Source organism: Dendrobates tinctorius, unplaced genomic scaffold (genome assembly GCF_039654945.1).
Source record: "Dendrobates tinctorius isolate UK_male_01 unplaced genomic scaffold, ASM3965494v1 ptg000126l, whole genome shotgun sequence".
Lineage (NCBI taxonomy): Eukaryota > Metazoa > Chordata > Amphibia > Anura > Dendrobatidae > Dendrobates > Dendrobates tinctorius.
Genome location: NW_027361794.1, coordinates 5,743,634 through 5,764,637, shown reverse-complemented (window position 1 = coordinate 5,764,637; position 21,004 = coordinate 5,743,634). Strand labels below are relative to the sequence as shown.

The following is a 21,004-nucleotide window of genomic DNA, read 5'->3' as shown; positions in this document are numbered from 1 at the left end:
TACTGTGGGTGTAGGCTGCAGGTTGGGATGAGGGGGAGTGTCCGGGTGCCTGGCGGTTGCTGGCCGCTGCTGCGGGTGGCTCCGGTGCCCACCGGTGCTGCGTGGGTGTCTGGCGCTGCCCGGGGCTCTGCCGACATTTTGCGACATGCCAGAGCCCCAGTACTTCCATGTTTCCGTTTTTTTTTTTCTCCATAGAATAACATTGTACTGTAAATCACTTGCGGATCCGCAGGAAATCCGCAACGTGTGCACATACCCTAAAACCTCACACTCCTTATGAGCTGCCCCAATATTTATGGCCACAACTGTTTCCCCCCTCCCATATTGATAGTTCTGCTTCCCTTGTCTTATTTCCTGCCAGTACTCTGTTCTGTATAATATGTGATTCTTCACATTTTCTGTCTCCCTCATGCTGGCATAATAATCAGATGAGTGCAATCCTCTGCATATCGGCCTGCACTCGGAGTAATGTTATTCTATCAGGCCGGGCAAATCGGTGGGGTTTTCTCATCTGGACTCGCTTGCAATGTGACTGAACTCGCTTGCATTTGACAAAGTCTCTCATACAATCCTTATTGAAAAAATGACTAAGTATGGAATGGACAAGGCAACTGTTAGGTGGATTCATAGCTGGCTTAGTGATCGGACCCAAAGAGTGGTCGTAAATGGCTGCACATCCAGTTGGAAGAATGTCTCAAGTGGGGTACCACAGGGCTCTGTCCTGGGCCCTGTATTGTTCAACATCTTTATCAACGATTTAGATGAAGGAATTGAGGGTAAACTGATTAAATTTGCTGATGACACAAAGCTAGGAGGGATAGCTAATACTAGAGAAGAGAGAGAGAGGATTCAAAAAGATTTAAATAAACTGGAGAAGTGGGCAGTAACTAACAGAATGGTTTTTAACAGGGAGAAATGCAAAGTACTACATCTGGGCAATAAAAATGAAAAAAGCATATATAGAATGGGAGGAATAGGGCTAAGTGACAGCACATGTGAAAAAGACTTGGGTATACTAATAGATCACAGACTGAATATGAGTCAACAGTGTGATGCAGCAGCAAAAAAGGCAAATGCAGTTCTAGGATGTATTAACAGAAGCATACAGTCTAGATCACGTGAAGTCATTATTTCCCTCTACTCCTCTTTGGTCAGACCTCATCTGGAATATTGTGTCCAGTTTTGGGCACCACATTTTAAAAAAGACATCAACAAACTGGAGCAAGTTCAGAAAAGAGCGACCAGAATGGTGACCGGTCTGCAAACCCTGTCTTATGAGGAAAGGTTGCAGGATTTGGGAATGTTTAGTTTGCAAAAGAGAAGACTGAGAGGAGACTTAATTGCTGTCTACAAATATCTAAAGGGCTGTCACATTGTAGAAGGATCAACTTTATTCTCATTTGCACAAGGAAAGACTAGAAGCAATGGGATGAAACTGAATGGGAGGAGACACAGATTAGATATTAGAAAAAACTTTTTGACAGTTAGAGTGATCAATGAGTGGAACAGGCTGCCACGAGAAGTGGTGAGTTCTCCTTCAATGGAAGTCTTCAATCAGAGGCTGGACAGACATCTGACTGGGATGATTTAGCGAATCCTGCTTTGAGCAGGGGGTTGGACCAGATGGCCCAGGAGGTCCCTTCCAACTCTACGATTCTATGATTCTATGATTCTATGATTCTAACTCAGATGGGTGTGAGCAGAAAACATTGGATGCCATCCGGCCCATCAGTGCGACATTTATAAAGATAAACTGAAATTGGTCCTGTAAAAGATTAATAGCTCATGATTAACAAAAACTGGGCTAGCACAATAATGAGAACAAATCATCCCTGTGAAGATCTGATGTTGTGGGGTGTAATAATCACCTAGACAGGTTACCGCTGCAGCTATTTTTATTCCATAAATCCAGAGTTGTACAACAAATCCATGTAGATGGCCAATATGCAATGTCCTCAGATCACAATTTCCCCATCTGACATCTCCAAAACTCCATAGTCCATGGGGTCCTTTAAACGATGGTCCGTCTTCTGGCGGCAGCGGTCGGTCTCCGGTACCTTCCGCTGAGCCTCTAGTCCATAAACACATGCAGCCAAAACAAAACCGCAGCACTCCCAGAGTGAAACGTAAATAGCCGTGCATCGACTGGCAGGGAAGGCTGCAAGTGTATGTCCGGTGCTCAGCTTTCTCTGCTCTGCACGTGTGCGGTACTCACAGTCACGGAGTGCACAGCACCTTTCTCGGTTTCTGTCATGGGGCGCAAGGCACCTTTATCTCACGCGGTCCCGCTGTGGACAGCGAACGCAGCCTGCCGCAGCACCGATGCTCGGTGGACGGAGCGCGCTGCTCTCTCAGCTGTGCGCTGCTGCTGGTTATCGCCAAACTGCTGCAGCGCGCACTTTTCCTTTTATCTTACCCCGCCTCCCCGGGTCATGAGCTTGGCCCGGCTCCTCATTATTGCCCCATGCAACATGGGAGGCAGCCTCAACATTTCTGGACCAGTCTCGGTACAGGTACCTGCAGCCTGGTCTTCGTCCTTAAAGCAGCACCACCACCAGCAATGTCACCGAGCATCTCCACCCCGTCCCATGGAAGTGTTCAGCTCTCCATCACCCAAACCCTATAGAAAAAGAGGAAATGCCACACTAGCCGCCCACTGGCCCTGGTCCTGAATATCAGCATTTACAAATTCCTGGCCTTTGAAACGCTGCCATTTCACCTAATGGAGAAAAACAGTTTTAAAAAAGTGATGGTGGTGGCTGTTGTGAAATACGTGGTTCCCATCCACCACTAATTTTTCAAGTGGGCCATCCCTGCCCAGCACACACGTTGTAGCCAAAATCAGGTGTGCACTGTGCAACGCCATCAGTGGCAAGGTACAGATAACTACCGATACGTGGAACAGTAAGCACGGGCAGGGACGTTACTGCGCAGGAGCTGTGGACAGTGATTAAACAAGAGACCGATGAGTGATTGGGGCCGCTGAACATAAATCTTGGCCTGCGATAACGTGCAAAATCTGATAGCAGCTCTAGGCCTAGCCTGCTTGATGTACATCCCTTGCCTGCCACATATGATAAATTTAGTGGTGCAAATCTTTATTAAAAATTACCCATATGTGAGAGCTGCTGCAGAAATTGTAGGTCGTCTGTGCACACTTATGAGTTCACATCCTGTAGCTTTCTGTGCTGCAGCTTCACTTCTACCTTCTCGCTCAGCGCCTCATATGCGACGTATCAACTAGGTGGAAAGTAAGGAGTTGAATACGCTGTAGACACTGTGCGAGAAGAAGCAAACAATAATGGAATTTCAAATGCAGCACACATGGGTGAGTCGCAATGCGGAACAACACCACTTCATCATGTAGAGAACACAACAGGGTGGCCCTCAAAGTAGCTCATGAGCATCACTGGAGCATGGCATGGAGGATATAGGACACAGACCATACACCTCCCACAGAGGACAGCTCGTCTTTGCCTCTGGGCAGCCTGGCACAAATGAGCCAGTACATTCTGCTGTGCCTGTGCAACGACCGTAGAGTTGCCCCGATCGTACCCCTCCTGATTACTGGGTTGCCACCCTGCTGGATCCCTGCTGCAAAGAACAAAGTACTATCATTACTTCCCTCAATGGAGTGGAATGGCAAAATGCGTGAATACAAGCACACGCTGGTAGAGGCACTACTGATGTTGTTCCCACCTGACAGAGGAAATACAAGGCAGAGGAGGAGGAAGTCTCCTAACGCACCTGGGGTACCACCTCGGAAGGGAGGGTTGGCATGGCTGAAATATGAAAAAAATCTGATACGGTGTCCATACAACCAGGTGCCAGCATTATAACATAGTAGAAGAGTACTTGTCCCTGTCCACATTTCTGCAGGTACTAAGTGATGGGTCTGCCCATTTAACTTGTTGGTATCCAAACTAGTCACATGGCCTAGGTTTGTACTTTTTGACTTGGAAGTGCTGGCAAGCCCCATGGCAAGTGTAATGTCGGAACGTGCGTTTATCACAGCGGGGGATGTAATCACACATAGGCGCATCCACTTGTCCAAAGCCAACGTGGGCACTCTCGCATTCGCTAAAATAACCAGGGGTGGAGCACACATGACTTGTCTGTACCTTTGGTTGACTAGACAAATGTACCATCTGCACCCAGACATTGCTATACTCTCTTTACCATTCATTTTAGTTTAGGGCCTCACCAAAAATGAAGACAAAAAAACCCCACAAAATTAATGTTGGATACCATCTGCCCTGCCTCTTCCACCTACACCGTAATGTCCACCTACTGCTCATCCACCTACACCACCTCCTCCTCCACTTGGACATTCGACTACCATATCTACATTGTTCTTTTTTATTTTATATTATGTTCTTTTAAGTGCTGTCCCTAAAAGATAATTAAAATAAAAAAAACCTCAAAAACGGTGTTGGATACCTCATTCCCTGCCTCTTCCACATTTATTGCCCCACGTCCACCTCAAGCTTATCCACCTACTATACCTCCTCCTACATTTGGACCTATGCCTCTTTTTTTCTAAATTATACATTTTTTTCTATTCTCTGTTATTTAAAGTAATCTCAATATCCACATTTGTTTTCAGGGCTATTGTCCTGCTTACCCCCATTTTGTTTCCTTTTTCAGTATTACCCCTTAATACCCCCATTTTACAGCACGAAATTTCGAGACCACGTTGTCCTCTATTAGCTTTGATCTGGTCTCATTATGCTGGGAATGGCCCAATAAACATGAACCTTTTCAGCCTATTAATCAGTCAACAGCTGTCTCGTTTTTATTTGCTGGTTATTAAAAAATGAATGGACTCACTCCCCAAAAAAATTAATTAGGGTCCCCTCCATTTTTAATAAACAACTAAGACAAAACAGACAGCTAAGGGCTGATATTAAAAAGCTGTGACAGGCCTTGGATATTGGCACCTTCCCACACTAATAAAACCTAGTCCTCAGCTACACGATAAATGGATAATCTATTAGATGTGCTGATTCTTGTGCTTTACCTCAGCTCTTCCTGATTGCTTTTGTGCAGTGGCAATTGGGGTAAGCTATAAGTATAATTCCAGCAGTTATTTGTAAAAAATCACAGCTGACATCAACCCCAGGGTTAGTAAGAGAGGTGTCTATGAAACACACAGATTAATACTGTAAGTAAAAATAAAGAAACACACAGATTAAAAACATGTATTTTAAATATAAAAACATACACCATCTTTCACCCATTTATTTGCAAAAAAAAAACCCGCATGTGATGACGAAAGCAGCGCAAAGCATGCCCTGTGCCACCAATACGTCATGATCCCACTGCTGCCACCAAATTGTGACGGACGCAGCGCAAAGCACGCCGTGCCACCAATATGTCACGATCCCACTGCTGCCAGCAAATTGTGATGACTTAAGCGCAAAGCACACCCTGTGCCACCAATACATCACGATCCCACCACTGACACGGGTATGTCAGCGGACGGAAGGATGCGACGCACTGCCGGCACAGGGCTATCACAGGCACAGTGGGGGCTTATCTTAGTTATCCCGCCACTGGAGCCATGTGACAAAAATACAGCAAGCTAATCTCGCTCTAATAATTTTCCGCAGGGGGGTTATTTTGGATGCCCCACCACTGCTAACAACCTTCCAAGAACTGCGGGGATTTATGTATATCCCACTTTCTCAGTTCCACTTTGGAACTCGCAGCTCTCCGGCGCCCCCCTTACCCTCAGGTCAGTCAGGGAACTGCACCTAGGATAATTAGTCGCCGGATGGGCTGCTTGTTGTGCACGGGCAATTACACTACTGCAGTAAGGGAATTATCAATGCTCCGGCCGTGGCCACACATCCAGCAATATAAGACCCTTCCGGACTGCCAACTAGCCTAACCAACCGAACACACCACGCTGCCACCAGCCACACTTCACTTAATCAGAGAGTTGATTAAGAGGGACTGTGGCAAACCCCCAAATTAGTAGCGATTATCTAAAAAAGGCGCATAGTTTGTTTCTTAGAGCATGGAGACAAACTAATAGATTTTATCATTTATTCCCAAAATGTGGGCAGTGACTACACAGATAAAAGTTGTTATAAAGTTGAGACATTAAATATGTACAATGCAAATATGAAAATAACAAGGATTAAAAGACAAAAGTTACTCTTACAGTTGCTTAGTTGGTATCAGGCATCCCATGTGGCTCGGGGGATGGGCCGCAGCCAGACATCCCAAGACATCGGCAGATCTTTCTAGCATGGCATCTGCAGCTCAAACTGTGGCACTGTAAGGGAGGGGTACCTTATAGCCAAGGGTCGGTTACATCACGAAAGGAGCAGTCTGCAGAAGTTCAGCCCCCCTTTCTCCAAGTTGCCAATTAACTAAAAAACGTATAACCATATCTTAGCGAGGGAAGCTCGTATCAACACACTGAGGGCCTCATTGGTTGTAGTTTATCGAATACAATAAAACAACATCACACATGCCATAATTAAGGCACTCCATTTGGGAGCAATCCATATCTCAGTTTCTGGAGGTCCGAGAACTTTGCAAGAGCTACCGTAGCGAAGTCGGGTCCACTCAGATCACAGAAATGTAATTATTATATCTCTGGCACGAGCGAAGTACATGCTAGGCTTCTTTTAATATTTCCTATACCTGTATCCAGCTTCTTGGCCAGGACAAAGGAATTCTTTCCCTTAACTAACATTCCTTTCTCAACAGGAAATGGACGGTGTCCTGTTACCCAAATGCAGGCAGAGAGCTGTATGTGGAGGAAGGGAGAAACAAAAGAAGGGGGGCTGCAGCTGTATGGCAAGCAGCTTTCTCATAGCCTGGATGATTCTTGAAGGATCCAACAAAATCATGCCTCACAGTACATTACACTGCACATCCAACGTAATGCACTAGATCTTGCGTAATCCACATCGATGTCCCAAGACAATCCCTGGCTCCAATACATACAGAGGCCAAAGAGACATCATAAAACGTGAACTCTACCCATGTGCGCCGTACACACACTAAGGGTAGCATGGAAGCCACCAACTAAGTCTGGTATTAAACTTCTCCAAAGGACCTGGTCCTTTAACACACTGGGAATTAGCTTTCTCAGCGTGAGCTGGCTATTTCCAAGTGGGCAGAAGGACCAGATCCCTCTGGCCACTTGGATTTAACTTTCTCACGGTGAACAGGCTAAATCCAAGTGGGCAGAAGGACCTGGTCTTTTAGCTTACTAAGTCTGGTATTAAACCACTCCAAGGGACCTGGTCCTTTAGCCCACTGGGATTTAGCTTTTCACAGTGAGCAGGCTAAAAACAAGTTGCCAGAGGGACCTGGTACTTTTGTCCACTTGGAAATAGCCGACTCTCACTGAGAAAGCTAAATCCAAGTGGGCTAAAGGACCAGGTCCCTTGGAGTGGTTTAATAGTGGACAAAAGGAACAGGTCCTTCTGCCAGTGGATAGAGGGACCTAATCATTTAAACCACTTGGATTTAGCTTTCTAAGTGTGAGCCGGCTATTTCCAAGTGGGCAGAAGGACCAGAGGTCCCTCTGTCCACAGATTTAGCTTTCTCAGTGAGGGTCAGCTATTTCCAAGTGAGCAGAAGGACCAGGTCTTTTAGCTTACCAAGTCTGGTATTATACTACCCCAAGGGACCTGGTTCTTTAGCCCATTGGGATTTAGCTTTCTCACAGTGAGCAGGTTAAATCCAAGTGAATAGAAGGACCTGGTGCTTATGCCCGCCAAGTACAGTATTAAAACACTCCTAGGGACATGGTCTTATAGCCCACTAGTTATAGTATTAATCCATTACCGAAATATGACACAGTTAAGTCAGATGCCATAAAAATATATATATATATATATATATATATATATATATATATATATATATATATATATACATATACACATACATATATAGTCAAATTTCTAATACACCTTTTGCGCCATTTAAAAAACAAAATACAAATAACTGGTATTGCCGTGTTTAGAGATGTTCGATCCATCAAAATGGAAAATAAATTAATCCAATTGGTAAACGGCGTAAGAAGAAAAAAATATTGAAACGTGAGAATTTTTTTTTTTTTTGCAGCAACATTGCAATAAAATACATGAGGCGATCAAATCATTGTATCTGCCCAAAATGGTGGACACAAAAAAAAAACCTCATACAGTGTTATGGATGGAATAGTAAAAAAGTTATGGCTCTTGTAAGAATGGCAGGAAAAACAAAAAAACAAAAAAAAAAAAAAAAATCTCCCAGGGGTGAAGGAGATGGGGAGGGCTGGAAGGAAAGATCTGCACTCATCTGATACACAAAAATGATTACTGGTAAATGAGAAGGGACACGGCTGTAACGGGTGCAGTGTATTCTACACCCTGAAATCAGTGGGAAAATTTGGGGGCATAAAGTACTAAACTTCATATCTAGTCGCTTACGCACTATTACTGCCAAAAAAATGAACAAATTCATATATATTTATATACAATAAGTGTCCTATAGCCCCCTTGGAAATAGCCTGCTCATTGTGAGAAAGCTAAATCCAAGTGGCCAGAGGGACCCGGTCCTTCTGCCCACTTGGAAATAGCCGGCTCACACTGAGAAAGTGAGAATCGGCTATTTCCCAGTGGACAGAGGGACCTAATCATTTAAACCAGTTGGATTTAGCTTTCTCAGTGTGAGCCGGCTATTTCCAAGTGGGCAGAAGGACTAGAGGTCCCTCTAGCCACTTGGATTTAGCTTTCTCAGTGAGGGTTGGCCACTTCCAAGTGGGCAGAAGGACCTGGTCTTTTAGGTTACTAAATCTGGTATTATACTACCCCAAGGGACCTGGTCCTTTAGCCGACTGGGATTTAGATTTCGCACAGAGAGCAGGCTAAAGCCAAGTTGGCAGAAGGACCTGGTCCTTTAGCCTGCTAGGCCTAGTATTAAAACACTCACAGGGACCTGGTCCTTTAGCCAACTGGGATTTAGATATTTCTCAGAGAGCAGGCTAAATTCAAGTTGGCAGAAGGACCTGGTCCTTTAGCCTGCTAGATCTAGTATTAAAACACTCACAGGGACCTGGTCCTTTAGCCAACTGGGATTCAGCTTTCTCACAGAGATCAGGCTAAATCCAAGTTGGCAGAAGGACCTGGTCCTTTAGGCGACTGGGATTTAGCTTTCTCACAGAGAGCAGGCTAAATCCAAGTTGGCAGAAGGACCTGGTCCTTTAGGCGACTGGGATTTAGCTTTCTCACAGAGAGCAGGCTAAATTCAAGTTGGCAGAAGGACCTGGTCCTTTAGCCTGCTAGATCTAGTATTAAAACACTCACAGGGACCTTGTCCTTTAGCCAACTGGGATTTAGCTTTCTCACAGAGAGCAGGCTAAATCCAAGTTATCAAAAGGACCTGGTTCTTTAGCCTGGGTCTAGTATTAAAACACTCACAGGGACCTGGTCCTTTAGCCAACTGGGATTTAGCTTTCTCACAGAGAGCAGGCTAAATCCAAGATGTCAAAAGGACCTGGTTCTTTAGCCTGCTAGGTATAGTATTAAAACACTCACAGGGACCTGGTCCTTTAGCCAACTGGGATTTAGCTTTCTCACAGAGAGCAGGCTAAATCCAAGTTGTCAAAAGGACCTGGTCATGGATGTAATGGGTGCAGTGTATTCTACACCCTGAAATCAGTGGAAAAATTTAGCCTGCTAGATCTAGTATTAGGGTGTTTGCACACGCTGCAGATTGTCCTGCGGATTTGCCAAAAAACCGCAGGTCAAAGGACCTGCAGTTTATCTGCCGTTTTTCTGCTGTTTAGCCTGCGGTTTTCCCTTGCGGTTGGACACCTGTCATGGAGCAGGTGCCAAACCGCAGCGGAATCCGCACAAAGAATTGACATGCTGCGGTTTTGAAAACTATCTGCACTGCGTTTTTCATTTGTCATTGATTTTAATGGTACTGTACACCGCAGCAGAAACTGCTGCGGATCTGCAGGGCCAAAACCGCTGCGGATAGGCAGCAGAATCCGCTGCGTGTGCACATACCCTCAAAACACTCACAAGGACCTGGTCCTTTAGCCAACTGGCATTTAGCTTTCTCACAGAGAGCAGGCTAAATTCAAGTTGGCAGAAGGACCTGGTAATTTAGCCTGCTAGATCTAGTATTAAAACACCCACAGGGACCTGGTCCTTTAGCCAACTGGGATTTAGCTTTCTCACAGAGAGCAGGCTAAATCAAAGTTGGCAGAAGGACCTGGTCCTTTAGCCAACTGGGATTTAGCTTTCTCACAGAGAGCAGGCTAAATCCAAGTTGGCAGAAGGACCTGGTCCATTAGCCTGCTAGGTCTAGTATTAAAACACTCACAGAGACCTGGTCCTTTAGCCAACTGGGATTTAGCTTTCTCACAGAGAGCAGGCTAAATCCAAGTTGTCAAAAGTACCTGGTCATGGATGTAATGGGTGCAGTGTATTCTACACCCTGAAATCAGTAGGAAAATTTAGCCTGCTAGATCTAGTATTAAGACACTCACAGGGACCTGGTCCTTTAGCCAACTGGGATTTAGCTTTCTCACAGAGAGAAGGCTAAATTCAAGTTGGCAGAAGGACCTGGTGCTTTAGGCGACTGGGATTTAGCTATCTCACAGAGAGCAGGCTAAATCCAAGTTGTTAGAAGGACCTGGTCCTTTAGCCTGCTAGATCTAGTATTAAAACACTCACAGGGACCTGGCCCTTTAGCCAACTAGGATTTAGCTTTCTCACCGAGAGCAGGCTAAATCCAAGTTGGCAGAAGGACCTGGTCCTTTAGGCGACTGGGATTTAGATTTCTCACAGAGTGCAGGCTAAATCGAAGTTGCCAGAAGAACCTGGTCCATTTGGCCAATAGTTATAGTAATAAATCTTCAAAAAATGAAAAAAGGCCTAGAAAACAGACAGCTTCAGTGATAAATCATCCAAAAAACAAAAGAAAGCTATGTCTAAAATATTACAATCTTTATTGAGATTAAATTAAAAAAAGCAATACATGTGAAATATCAGTATATTTTTTTTTTTTTTTTTAAATGAGGGCACTACAGAAAGATCACCACAGCGAGAGGCAATAAACACAGAAAATATCCAAAATGGATGCATATAGAAAGTGCTTAGAGAGTAACATCAGTGCATATGATTTAAATGGTCAATTTATTAAATGCTAATGCATCCATCAAAGTATTAGAATACCATATATAGATGAATATATGAAAAAAATTTGGACATGATATGATCAACATAAATTAGTGCAGAGAATTATGATAAAGGATGCTCCAAAGATATAACAAAATAATCAAATCAGTCAGCATTGGAAAGAATGAACAAATAGAGGATCATATAGCCAGTATAAGCCAGTGCAGGGTATGACAGCAATGAGCTCTAAAAGACATATCCAAGCGACAAAGTAAAAGAATGTAATCAGTGCATATTACCGCACCCTGAGGCGTTAAGTAAAAGAGCCACCTTGTGCAGCATTAATGCTGCATTCTTTCAAAGTGGCTCTTTTATTTAACATCCCTTCCACCACAGAAATAATCATTTTTAAAATTGGTCAGACATACCTGATATTAGACCGGGGGGCAGGTCTTTCCCCCTCTGACATAGTCGCCTCACATCCATCAGTCATTTCTTCCTTCAGTCTTTGCTCCACCTCCTCAGCGTTCATTTGAAATCCTGGCGCCTGCGCTGTAATATATTTTCTTGTGTATGCGCAGTTAGTGCTACCCGTCATATGACATCACATCATGTCTTTCCTATCGCGCCTGCGTGGACACGCGGCCAGAGATCCCGCCCCGCAGTCTCTTCTGATTTATTCACACTGTGGGGCTGGGAATCTTGAGCATGTGCCGTAGTTCTCTGCGGCTCTCCCTCAAATCCCGCCGCCTCTTTCCTACTGTGCAGCGTCATAGGAATTAGTGATGAGCTGATGATTCCTATTACGCTGCACAGTAGGAAAGAGGTGGAGGGATTTGCGGGAGAGCCACAGAGAACTACGGCACATGCCCAAGATTCCCAGTCCCACAGTGTGAATAAATCAGAAGAGACTGCGGGGCGGGATCTCTGGCCGCGTGTCTACGCAGGCGCAATATGAAGGACATGATGTGATGTCAGAGCACGGGCAGCGCTAACTGCGCATGCCCAAGAAATATAGTACAGCGCAGGCGGCAGGATTTCAAATGAACGCTGAGGAGGCGGAGCAAAGACTGAAGGAAGAAATGACTGATGGATGTGAGGCGACTATCGGAGGGGGAAAGACCTGCCCCCCGGTCTAACTTCAGGCATGTCTGACCAATTTTAAAAACGATCATTTCTTTCTTCGGTGGAAGGGACGCTAAATAAAAGAGCCACCTTGACAGAATGCAGCATTAGTGCTGCACAAGGTGGCTCTTTTACTTAACGCCTGGGGGGAGGGGACAGGTTCCCTTTAAGAGTTAATTTCCGTGTAAAACATTTTCCACATTACATGAAAAAGGATTCTCTCCTGTGTGAATTATTTTGTGACTAACAACATCTTATTTCTAGTTAAAACATTTCCCACATTCTAAACATTAAAATGCCTTCTCCCCTGTGTGAGATTTCTGGTGACTAAGAAGATTTGATTTATTCACAAAACATTTCTCACATTTTGTACATGAAAATGGCTTCTCCCCTGTGTGAGTTCTCTGGTGGCCAGCCAGATGCGCTTTCTGGCTAAAACATTTCCCACATTCTGAACAGGAAAAAGGCTTCTCTCCTGTGTGGGTTCGCTGATGATTAACAAAAGTTGATTTCCGATTAAAACACTTCCCACATTCTGAACAAGAAAAAGGCTTCTCTCCTGTATGGGTTCGCTGGTGATTAACAAAATGTGATTTCTCACTAAAACACTTCCCACATTCTGAACAGGAAAAAGGCTTCTCTCCTGTGTGGATTCGCTGATGATTAACAAAAGTTGATTTCCGGTTAAAACACTTCCCACATTCTGAACAAGAGAAAGGCTTCTCCCCTGTATGGGTTCGCTGGTGATTAACAAAATGTGATTTCTCACTAAAACACTTCCCACATTCTGAACAGGAAAAAGGCATCTCTCCTGTGTGGGTTCGCTGATGATTAACAAAAGTTGATTTCCAGGTAAAACACTTCCCACATTCTGAACAAGAGAAAGGCTTCTCCCCTGTATGGGTTCGCTGGTGATTAACAAAATGTGATTTCTCACTAAAACACTTCCCACATTCTGAACAGGAAAAAGGCTTCTCTCCTGTGTGGGTTCGCTGATGATTAACAAAAGTTGATTTCCGGTTAAAACACTTCTCACATTCTGAACAAGAAAAAGGCTTCTCCCCTGTATGGGTTCGCTGGTGATTAACAAAATTTGATTTCTGGTTAAAACACTTCCCACATTCTGAACAGGAAAAAGGCTTCTCCCCTGTGTGAGTTCTCTGGTGTCTAACAAGATTACATTTATGGTTAAAATATTTCCCACACTTGGAACAAGAAAATTTTTTCTCTATTGTGTGAATTTTTTGATGTTTAAGAAATGACTTTCTGAGGGGAACACTATTTCCGTATTCTGAATGTGAAAATGACTTATTTGCTTTAGGAGCATATTGTTTTTTAATGCTTATTTTATGACATTCATTACCCTTAGTAGTCAACAATAAATCAGAAGAAACGACCTGTTTCAAAGGATCAGATGACAGAATGGCATTCACTTCAGTCGCATCCTGTGGGATTTTGAGATCATCTGATTTAAAAATTGAAGCTGTCAGCTGTCCTTCTGGTCTCCTGGTACAGCCATCTCCTAAGAAAAAAAAAAACAATTATTTGAGAATATCCTTGAATTTCAAATTTTTAAAAATTTCTACTTAAGCTGACTGTAAAAATGACAAGTTATGTAAACATATTGAATGATTTACCAAGACAATGACAGTTCACAGTCTAATAGAAAAACTTAGATGATAAACCAGTTGAGCATGGTTCAGCTGTTTGTTCATTCTGCCTCCCAAATATAGAATCAAAAAACAAAGATTGTATGTATGAAGAAAAAAGGTACTCCAGCGCTGAAAAATATAAAACTTTGTCTTTAATGAAAAAAAAAAAAAAAAAATCATTAAAACCAGGCACAACACGGACAACATATAGATCCGAGAGCGCTACCAACCAACGCATTTTTACACTCCGGTCTTAATCATTAACCATGATTAAGACCGGAGTGTTGGAACACGTCGGTTGGTTGCTCTCTGGGATCTATATGTTGTCTGTATTGTGCCTGCTTTTATGATTTTTTTCCATTAAAGACGAAGTTCTATATTTTTCTACACTGGAGTACCTTTTTTCTTCATTCTTTAGAACTTGCACGCCCAAGCGGCTCTGTGCGTGGAACTCAGTCTTGGAAAGAGACTGCAAATGGCGAGCCGACTTTTCTCGTTCCCTATTCCTTTTTTCTTACAGAAATATTTTATGTAGGTGTAAACTATACCAATAAAAACATCTCATCTCAAAAAAACAAGTTCCCACTCAAGTCCATAATCTGTTAGGCTACTTTCACACTAGTGTATGGCTGGGGTGCGGAGGCCTGCAGACTTCCTCTGTGAAGCTCTGCCCATTGCCGCACCTCCTCCCATCAGCTCCGCCTACCTACCTTGGCGTGCGTACCCCATCTTTAGCATTGGGTACGCAGGCTGTGCTGATGTATGCGGATGCCTCCGCATGCATCGTTTTGACAGTGTCGCGACCTGTGCCGAACGCAACGCTTTGCATTTTGGTGCGGTCGCCGCACCGTCAAAACGATGCATGCGGAGGCATCTTCATACATCAGCACGGCCTGCATACCCAATACTAAAGATAGGGTATGCACACCGAGGTAGGAGGAGCTGACGGGAGGAGGTGCGGCCGTTGGCAGAGCTTCACAGAGGAAGTCCGCAGGCCTCCACACCTCAGCCATACGCTAGTGTGAAACTAGCCTTGAGGAAAAACAGATTAACACATTATTAGTGGCTCAGACTCTTGAAGAGCTACATGGCTTCCATAAACCAATCCAGAAAAATCCGCACTTTCAAAGTCAAATCTTCCCCTCTCTTCTGAGCCATGCAATGTGTCTAAACCACATATATTTAGCATCACTATAATAAGAAAAACCCACTTAGGATTTCAACTCCTCTGGATTTCTGCTATTGTTACATTAGGACTTCCACAAACGGTGTGTCCCATTTTCCATGGGATCTGCTAACGCGACATTTGCTTCTGTTATCAATCACCATTTAATTCATTATGCAAGCAGCATCAGTGAAGGAGGAGATGTTAAAAACAGAAGCTCTGGGTGGCACAGGCACTGTTCAGCTGTGAAGATTAGGGTGCCTGAAACAAGCAGTATTGTCCAGTCTAGCAGTAAATAGCGCTAAGCCTCTTCATTATAGCCATCTTTTGAGCTGCCAGGTGAATAGGAACAGTGCTCCCAATAAATTTTGCCTTCAAACTATTCCAGCAAAATTTGCCGTCATATAGCTTAATGGTGCGCTTTCCCTTCTGAACCCTGCCATATGACCAGACAGTAGTGTACAATCGTATATAGGGTATTGTCGTATTCAAGAGAAGTTGGAAAATAATTTGTAATGTAAATTTGTTTCCTATTATCTAGTGATGAGGGATCACTAAAATGCACAGGTGCTCGTGTCGAGCAAATTGGAATATTCAGGTACTTGGACAGAACAACGAGCTCAAAGTAAGTCTATGGGAGACCTGAGCATTTTTATCACGATCCCCCCTGGAGGTCCTTTCAAGGTCTAAAAATGTCAGAAAATTATGGAAACACTGCTCAAATGACATGGGAACATCATGGCAACTGCCCCTGGAAGCATTTCTCATTCTTTGGTCACAGCTCTAAACAATGTTGTCAGAGTTTTACACCCTTTTTACACGTGCACCATAAAAACCCTACAAAAACGAAATCAAAATGGATTTTGCTTGGAAATATGTTAAAGGGGTTGTCCGGGCTTTTCACATAATCTCAGTACATATCTGGGCTGCAGAATTATGACAATAAGTAATTTACTTTCTGTCACTAGTTTGCACAGTTTTCTAGATATTCTGAACAGAACGTGAAAGGGGGGGGTGCTATGGCATTGAAATGAGAACTAGTCGTAACCTACTTTACTCCAAACATGCCCTCTATAGCAACAACCCCACCCTCCATAGCTACAGGCCCTCCCCGTCCACCTGAAGAAGCCCTCATCACACAGTAACAAATCCTCCCCCTCTAGCAGCCCCCCCGGACGTTCTGTTCAGAATATCTAGAAAACCGTGCAAACTAGTGACAGAAAGTAAATTACTTATTGTCATAATTCTGCAGCCCAGATATGTACTGAGATTATGTGAAAAGCCCGGACAACCCCTTTAAGGAACATCCTTTCCAGGTTAATAATTAACCCAAAACAAAAATGTTCCTCGACCACTTGGGCTATTTTCACACAGCGTTATTGAGGCGTTTTGCAACTTTAGCATTGCTTTCAACCAATACAAATGCATTCACTGGGAAATGTTATTGTAACATTTACCAACCCTAGCTTGCCAGGTGTGTGACACATAAGCAGACATCTTGTTTCATTTATGAAGGAGGGGCTCTGAAAGTCACAGGGCCTATTTTTACAGGGGCATCAAGCAGCATTAATCTGCTTTAAGGGCCATTATTAAACAGTGGGTCTCGTATGCTATTATTGCCTATGCAGTGAGTGGATGGGCTGCCAAGAATTACGACGCACCCCAATACCCCTTTGACAAGAGGTACAGGAGGGCTTCCTGAAAAAATGTTGCATTGAATGCAAGACCTGGCCTGCCCCAAAGTTTCATGCACCCAAATAAGCTTTTGAAGCCAGGTACTGGATGGGCACAGGAAAATCCACTTCACATTCATTTTGTACTCCCATACACTTTTCTTATGCATTGCAGCAAGGCCTGCCCTGCTGCCAAGTCATATGCACCCCAATAAGCCTTTGATACCACGTACTGGATGGCCACATGTAACAAAAGTTTCCATTATTATTTTATTTTTGATTACCATAAAAGTTTGTCCATGAAGTGAATGCAAGGCCTGGCCCTAATTTGCACGCACTACAATCCCCCTTGGAAGTAATGTGGGGGAGGGTTTCATAAAAAATTCACATTACAATGGAGCGTTTCATCTAAACTTGGAATGCCCATACACTAAGTGTATGGGCTGACAAACATTTCCCCCTGGGGGTACATATCAACATAGTGTGTACATTTTTTTCTCTTTAGGGGCATCATTAACACCTTGCAATACTGAAACATGTTTTCCTACACAGTTGCTGCTGGGAAGGTGCAGGTTTTTAGTAAAAATATAGCGGATGAATCGTGGGATGAAGTGATCAGGAAAAGGGGCATGGTGATGGCAGGAATGTCCAAAATATGTTGCCAAAGATGCATGTGTCTGTATAAAGGGCATAGTGCAACATGTTCGCGAGATGCTGAATTGGAGAAAGCAGATCAGTGTTGGAGGAAAACTAAACAAACTGATGGATGCTCATGAAAAACTAAGTTTAAAGAGGAGTTCACCGTCTGTAACTATAAACACACCCGTGGCACAAGCTTCTTCATCTTCACCCATACATATTACCAATAATATCCAAATGTCCCAGTCGAAAATTATTTGTCCTAGTGTAACGAACACTATTAAAGGAATGCCACTAAACGTACATAACCACGACCCTTGGAAACACCAGATTTCCTCTTTACAAGATATGGACGGTGATGGTGTTGATGACAACACTGAAATTTATCACATCCACACCAAGAAGATGAAGATCACAGCTGCAAAAAATGTGCAAAAAAGGCCGTGAATGTCTGAAAAATCATTTTCTCTTGGGCAACGTTTCCCTCTTACTAAAATGGTACCGAATGATGCATACACAGCTCTCATGTCTACTCAGCGTGAGATGCTTGAAAGATGATGTATTCTGATTTGTCCATGTCCACTTTTTGAAAGCGAGCAGAAAAGAAGGATGATATAGCAGGAATACGTGTGATTTTGGTCAGTAAGGAGGTGAAAAGTTTGGGAAAATGCTGAGGGAGTACCTTGCTGACCGTACCAATGTCCTCTGTGCCTTATAATTGTTGGTTATCCACGGTGAACACGTGGCATGGATTGGCTCTCTCTACTGCTCATATGAGCTGTCAAGGAGCACACGGCGCCTCGCTCTCTGACGGTGACAGTACCGCTTTTAGTGGCGGGAGCCAACGGGAACAGTCCTTTGCAGCGCCAGTGCTCTAAGGACGGAGCACACTGCTCAGGCTCCTGTGCGCTGCGTGTCCACGCCAAAAATCTCTGCTGTCATGCCCGCTTTCTCTTAAGTTGGCCCCTTGCCTCAAGGTCACCGGATCTGTCTGTCTGCTGCAGTTCATCACAGTTCGGCGCTTCGGGCGCGTAGTGCACTGCCCCCTCTTGCTGCTCACACGCTCTCAGCTGAGGACTCACTCCTGCTTTGCATTTTTTTCCCTCAGCTTCCGGCCAGGTTTCCTGTCTAAACACGCCCCCTCTTCCTGGGTAATGGGGCCTGTCCGTTGCCCTATTCCTTCCCCTGGGAAACAGGGGACACAGCCTTGACAGTTCCGGACCCGATGCAGCATAGGTACCCGTAGCCCGTTCATCCTGACTCCGTACATATCGGGCCAATCAGTTCATTAATACAAGCATCATAGAAGGCATGTTCTTCCAGTTTTCAAGAGAAAACTGTACATTACATCCAGAACAGTTTCACTTAGAAGGACTTTGTGGCTCATATCAATCCACAAGATGACACTAGTCTCATACTTCAAAATTTCGGTGGTAAATCAATTCCCCACTGATAAATAAGAACATACACAACCTATGTAACATCATTTGGGTGATAATTATTCATACCTATTTGCTTCACAATATAGTCATCTTTTTCTTCAAGGCTTTGGAATATAATGCTGTAAAAGTGAAAGCAAATTGGTGAAGTGTCTTTTAACTCAAATGTGAAACTAATTGTCATCTTTACTATTTCTCCATTCCATGTGCGGCTAACCACCTCATTGATCTTATTGAGTCTCTTTGGCAAGAAAGCAACAGCTCCATCATTACCATGTGCTTTTCCTATTAATTCATCATGCTGGTAAAGTAGAGGTGAGATTAGGGATCTAGATAACATCTGGGGACTGTAGCCAACATGACACTGTGCCAAGACCCACTGGGATTTAGCTACCAATTTGACAGTTTGTGCACAGCTGAACAGAGTTGTCAGAAAAACAAGATTTTGATTCAATAACGTGTTGGATGGATTGTCTAGTGGAAACTGTCACGACTGCGGCCGCAGACGCGGCCCAGCAGGCGCCTCCACGCTGACGGCGAGCATCCTCCAGGGACGCAATATGGACCCTCTATACCACAGAGGACATGTGGACAAAGAAGACACGTAGGACTAGATAACACCACACAACTTCAGGTATAAATAAAGTTTAATGTAAAGTCACAGTACATAGACAAAACAGGGCTAAACCAGGCTCCCGATTCCACACCTCCCAAAAGGGTATCACCCAGTGGACCCCAAGGCACCATCGGATCACCGAGGCACTCATAAGCGGGACATCGAGACACAGGCAGGACATCAGGACACACGAGGTCATCAGGACATCAGGACACACGAGGTCATCAGGACACACGAGGTCATCAGGACATCAGGATACACGAGGTCATCAGGACATTAGGGTCACCCACAGGACATCAGAGTCACCAGCACACATCAGATGGGAGTCGTTTGGTTCCGGACATCCAACACGACCTACAGGCACCACTCCAGTCATCCAGCTCCAGGCAGCTGTCATCAAGTTCCAGACTGCGGTCGACAGGCTCCGGGCATCGAACCTAGGAAGGAACTCAAGCGTTATGGTGCTAACACCGCAGGATTGCTGGGCCTGCATGGAGCTAACACCGCATGGTAGTCAGAGCACAGCATAGTAGATGCTCAGCAGGAACAGTTACAAGAGTCTCAGAGTCATTGGGTGCGGGGCTCCAAACACTGAGGGATTCCAGGAATATAACACAGCAGACAGTTCAGACATTGTCATGTACAGAAACCAAGGAGGCAGTATTTAAACTAACTCCAAAAGAAGAGAACCATAGATAAATGACAAAATAAGTTTATTTGATCAATTAAAATACATAAAAATGCTACCTATATTCATATCAAACAAACATACCCCTGAGGAACAGCACAGTGGGGATACAAAAAACCTTAAATTATTTACTTTGGCACGCCATGTAAAGGAGAATGAATAAACGCCCCCGGAAGAAGCAAGCGGGCGAAACGCGCGTTGGGGCGCGGGGACAGCACTGCGGGCCTTTTACATCTTTCTTTCTGATTAGTAAGTACACGTTCTTATATTATTGGCACTGTTGTTATCTTTAATATGTATTGGCGGTATAGTTGCATTCATAGTAGACTATATGGAAGGAGGGCACTATAACTAGTAATGCCTCTGGCTAATTGTACTTTCTGGAGCCTCTTTCCATTAAGATACTGACGTATTTATTCATTCTCCTTTACATGGCGTGCCAAAGTAAATACTTTAAGGTTTTTTGTATCCCCACTGTGCTGTTCCTCAGGGGTATGTTTGTTTGATATGAATATAGGTAGCATTTTTATGTATTTTAATTGATCAAATAAACTTATTTTGTCATTTATCTATGGCTCTCTTCTTTTGGTGTTAGTTTAAATACTGCCTCCTTGGTTTATGTATATAGGTAAGGAAGTGCCATTGTAGCATTGGTGGACTTTATCGGGTTAATTGTCATGTACAGGACAGGATCAAGGATACAAGCCTGGATACACCGCCTCCAGGGCAGGGCGAATTTAGACAGGGTGAGGTAAAGGACAGGTACAGGATCATGGATTCAGGCCCGGATATACCGCCTCCGGGGCCGGGCGAGGGAACAGGACAAAGCAGGCATCAAGGCAGGGAATTTGGTACCATAACCGAGA

The 21,004-nt window shown here is 44.1% G+C and overlaps 1 protein-coding gene across 3 annotated transcripts in view; it reads right to left on the bottom strand.

Moving 5' to 3' along the window:
- LOC141047235 (uncharacterized) overlaps window positions 1-21,004 on the bottom strand; it is a 376,268-nt gene that overhangs the window by 300,386 nt on the left and 54,878 nt on the right. The window contains exon 7 of one of the 3 annotated variants that reach the window (XM_073542217.1): window positions 12,366-13,788. The exons of the other annotated variants lie outside the window; for them this stretch is intronic. Within the exon in view, the coding sequence (XP_073398318.1) occupies window positions 12,557-13,788 (1,232 nt within the window). The 3' untranslated portion in view covers window positions 12,366-12,556. Of the gene's footprint in view, window positions 1-12,365; window positions 13,789-21,004 lie in introns of those variants that run through there. 3 annotated transcript variants of the gene reach the window in all.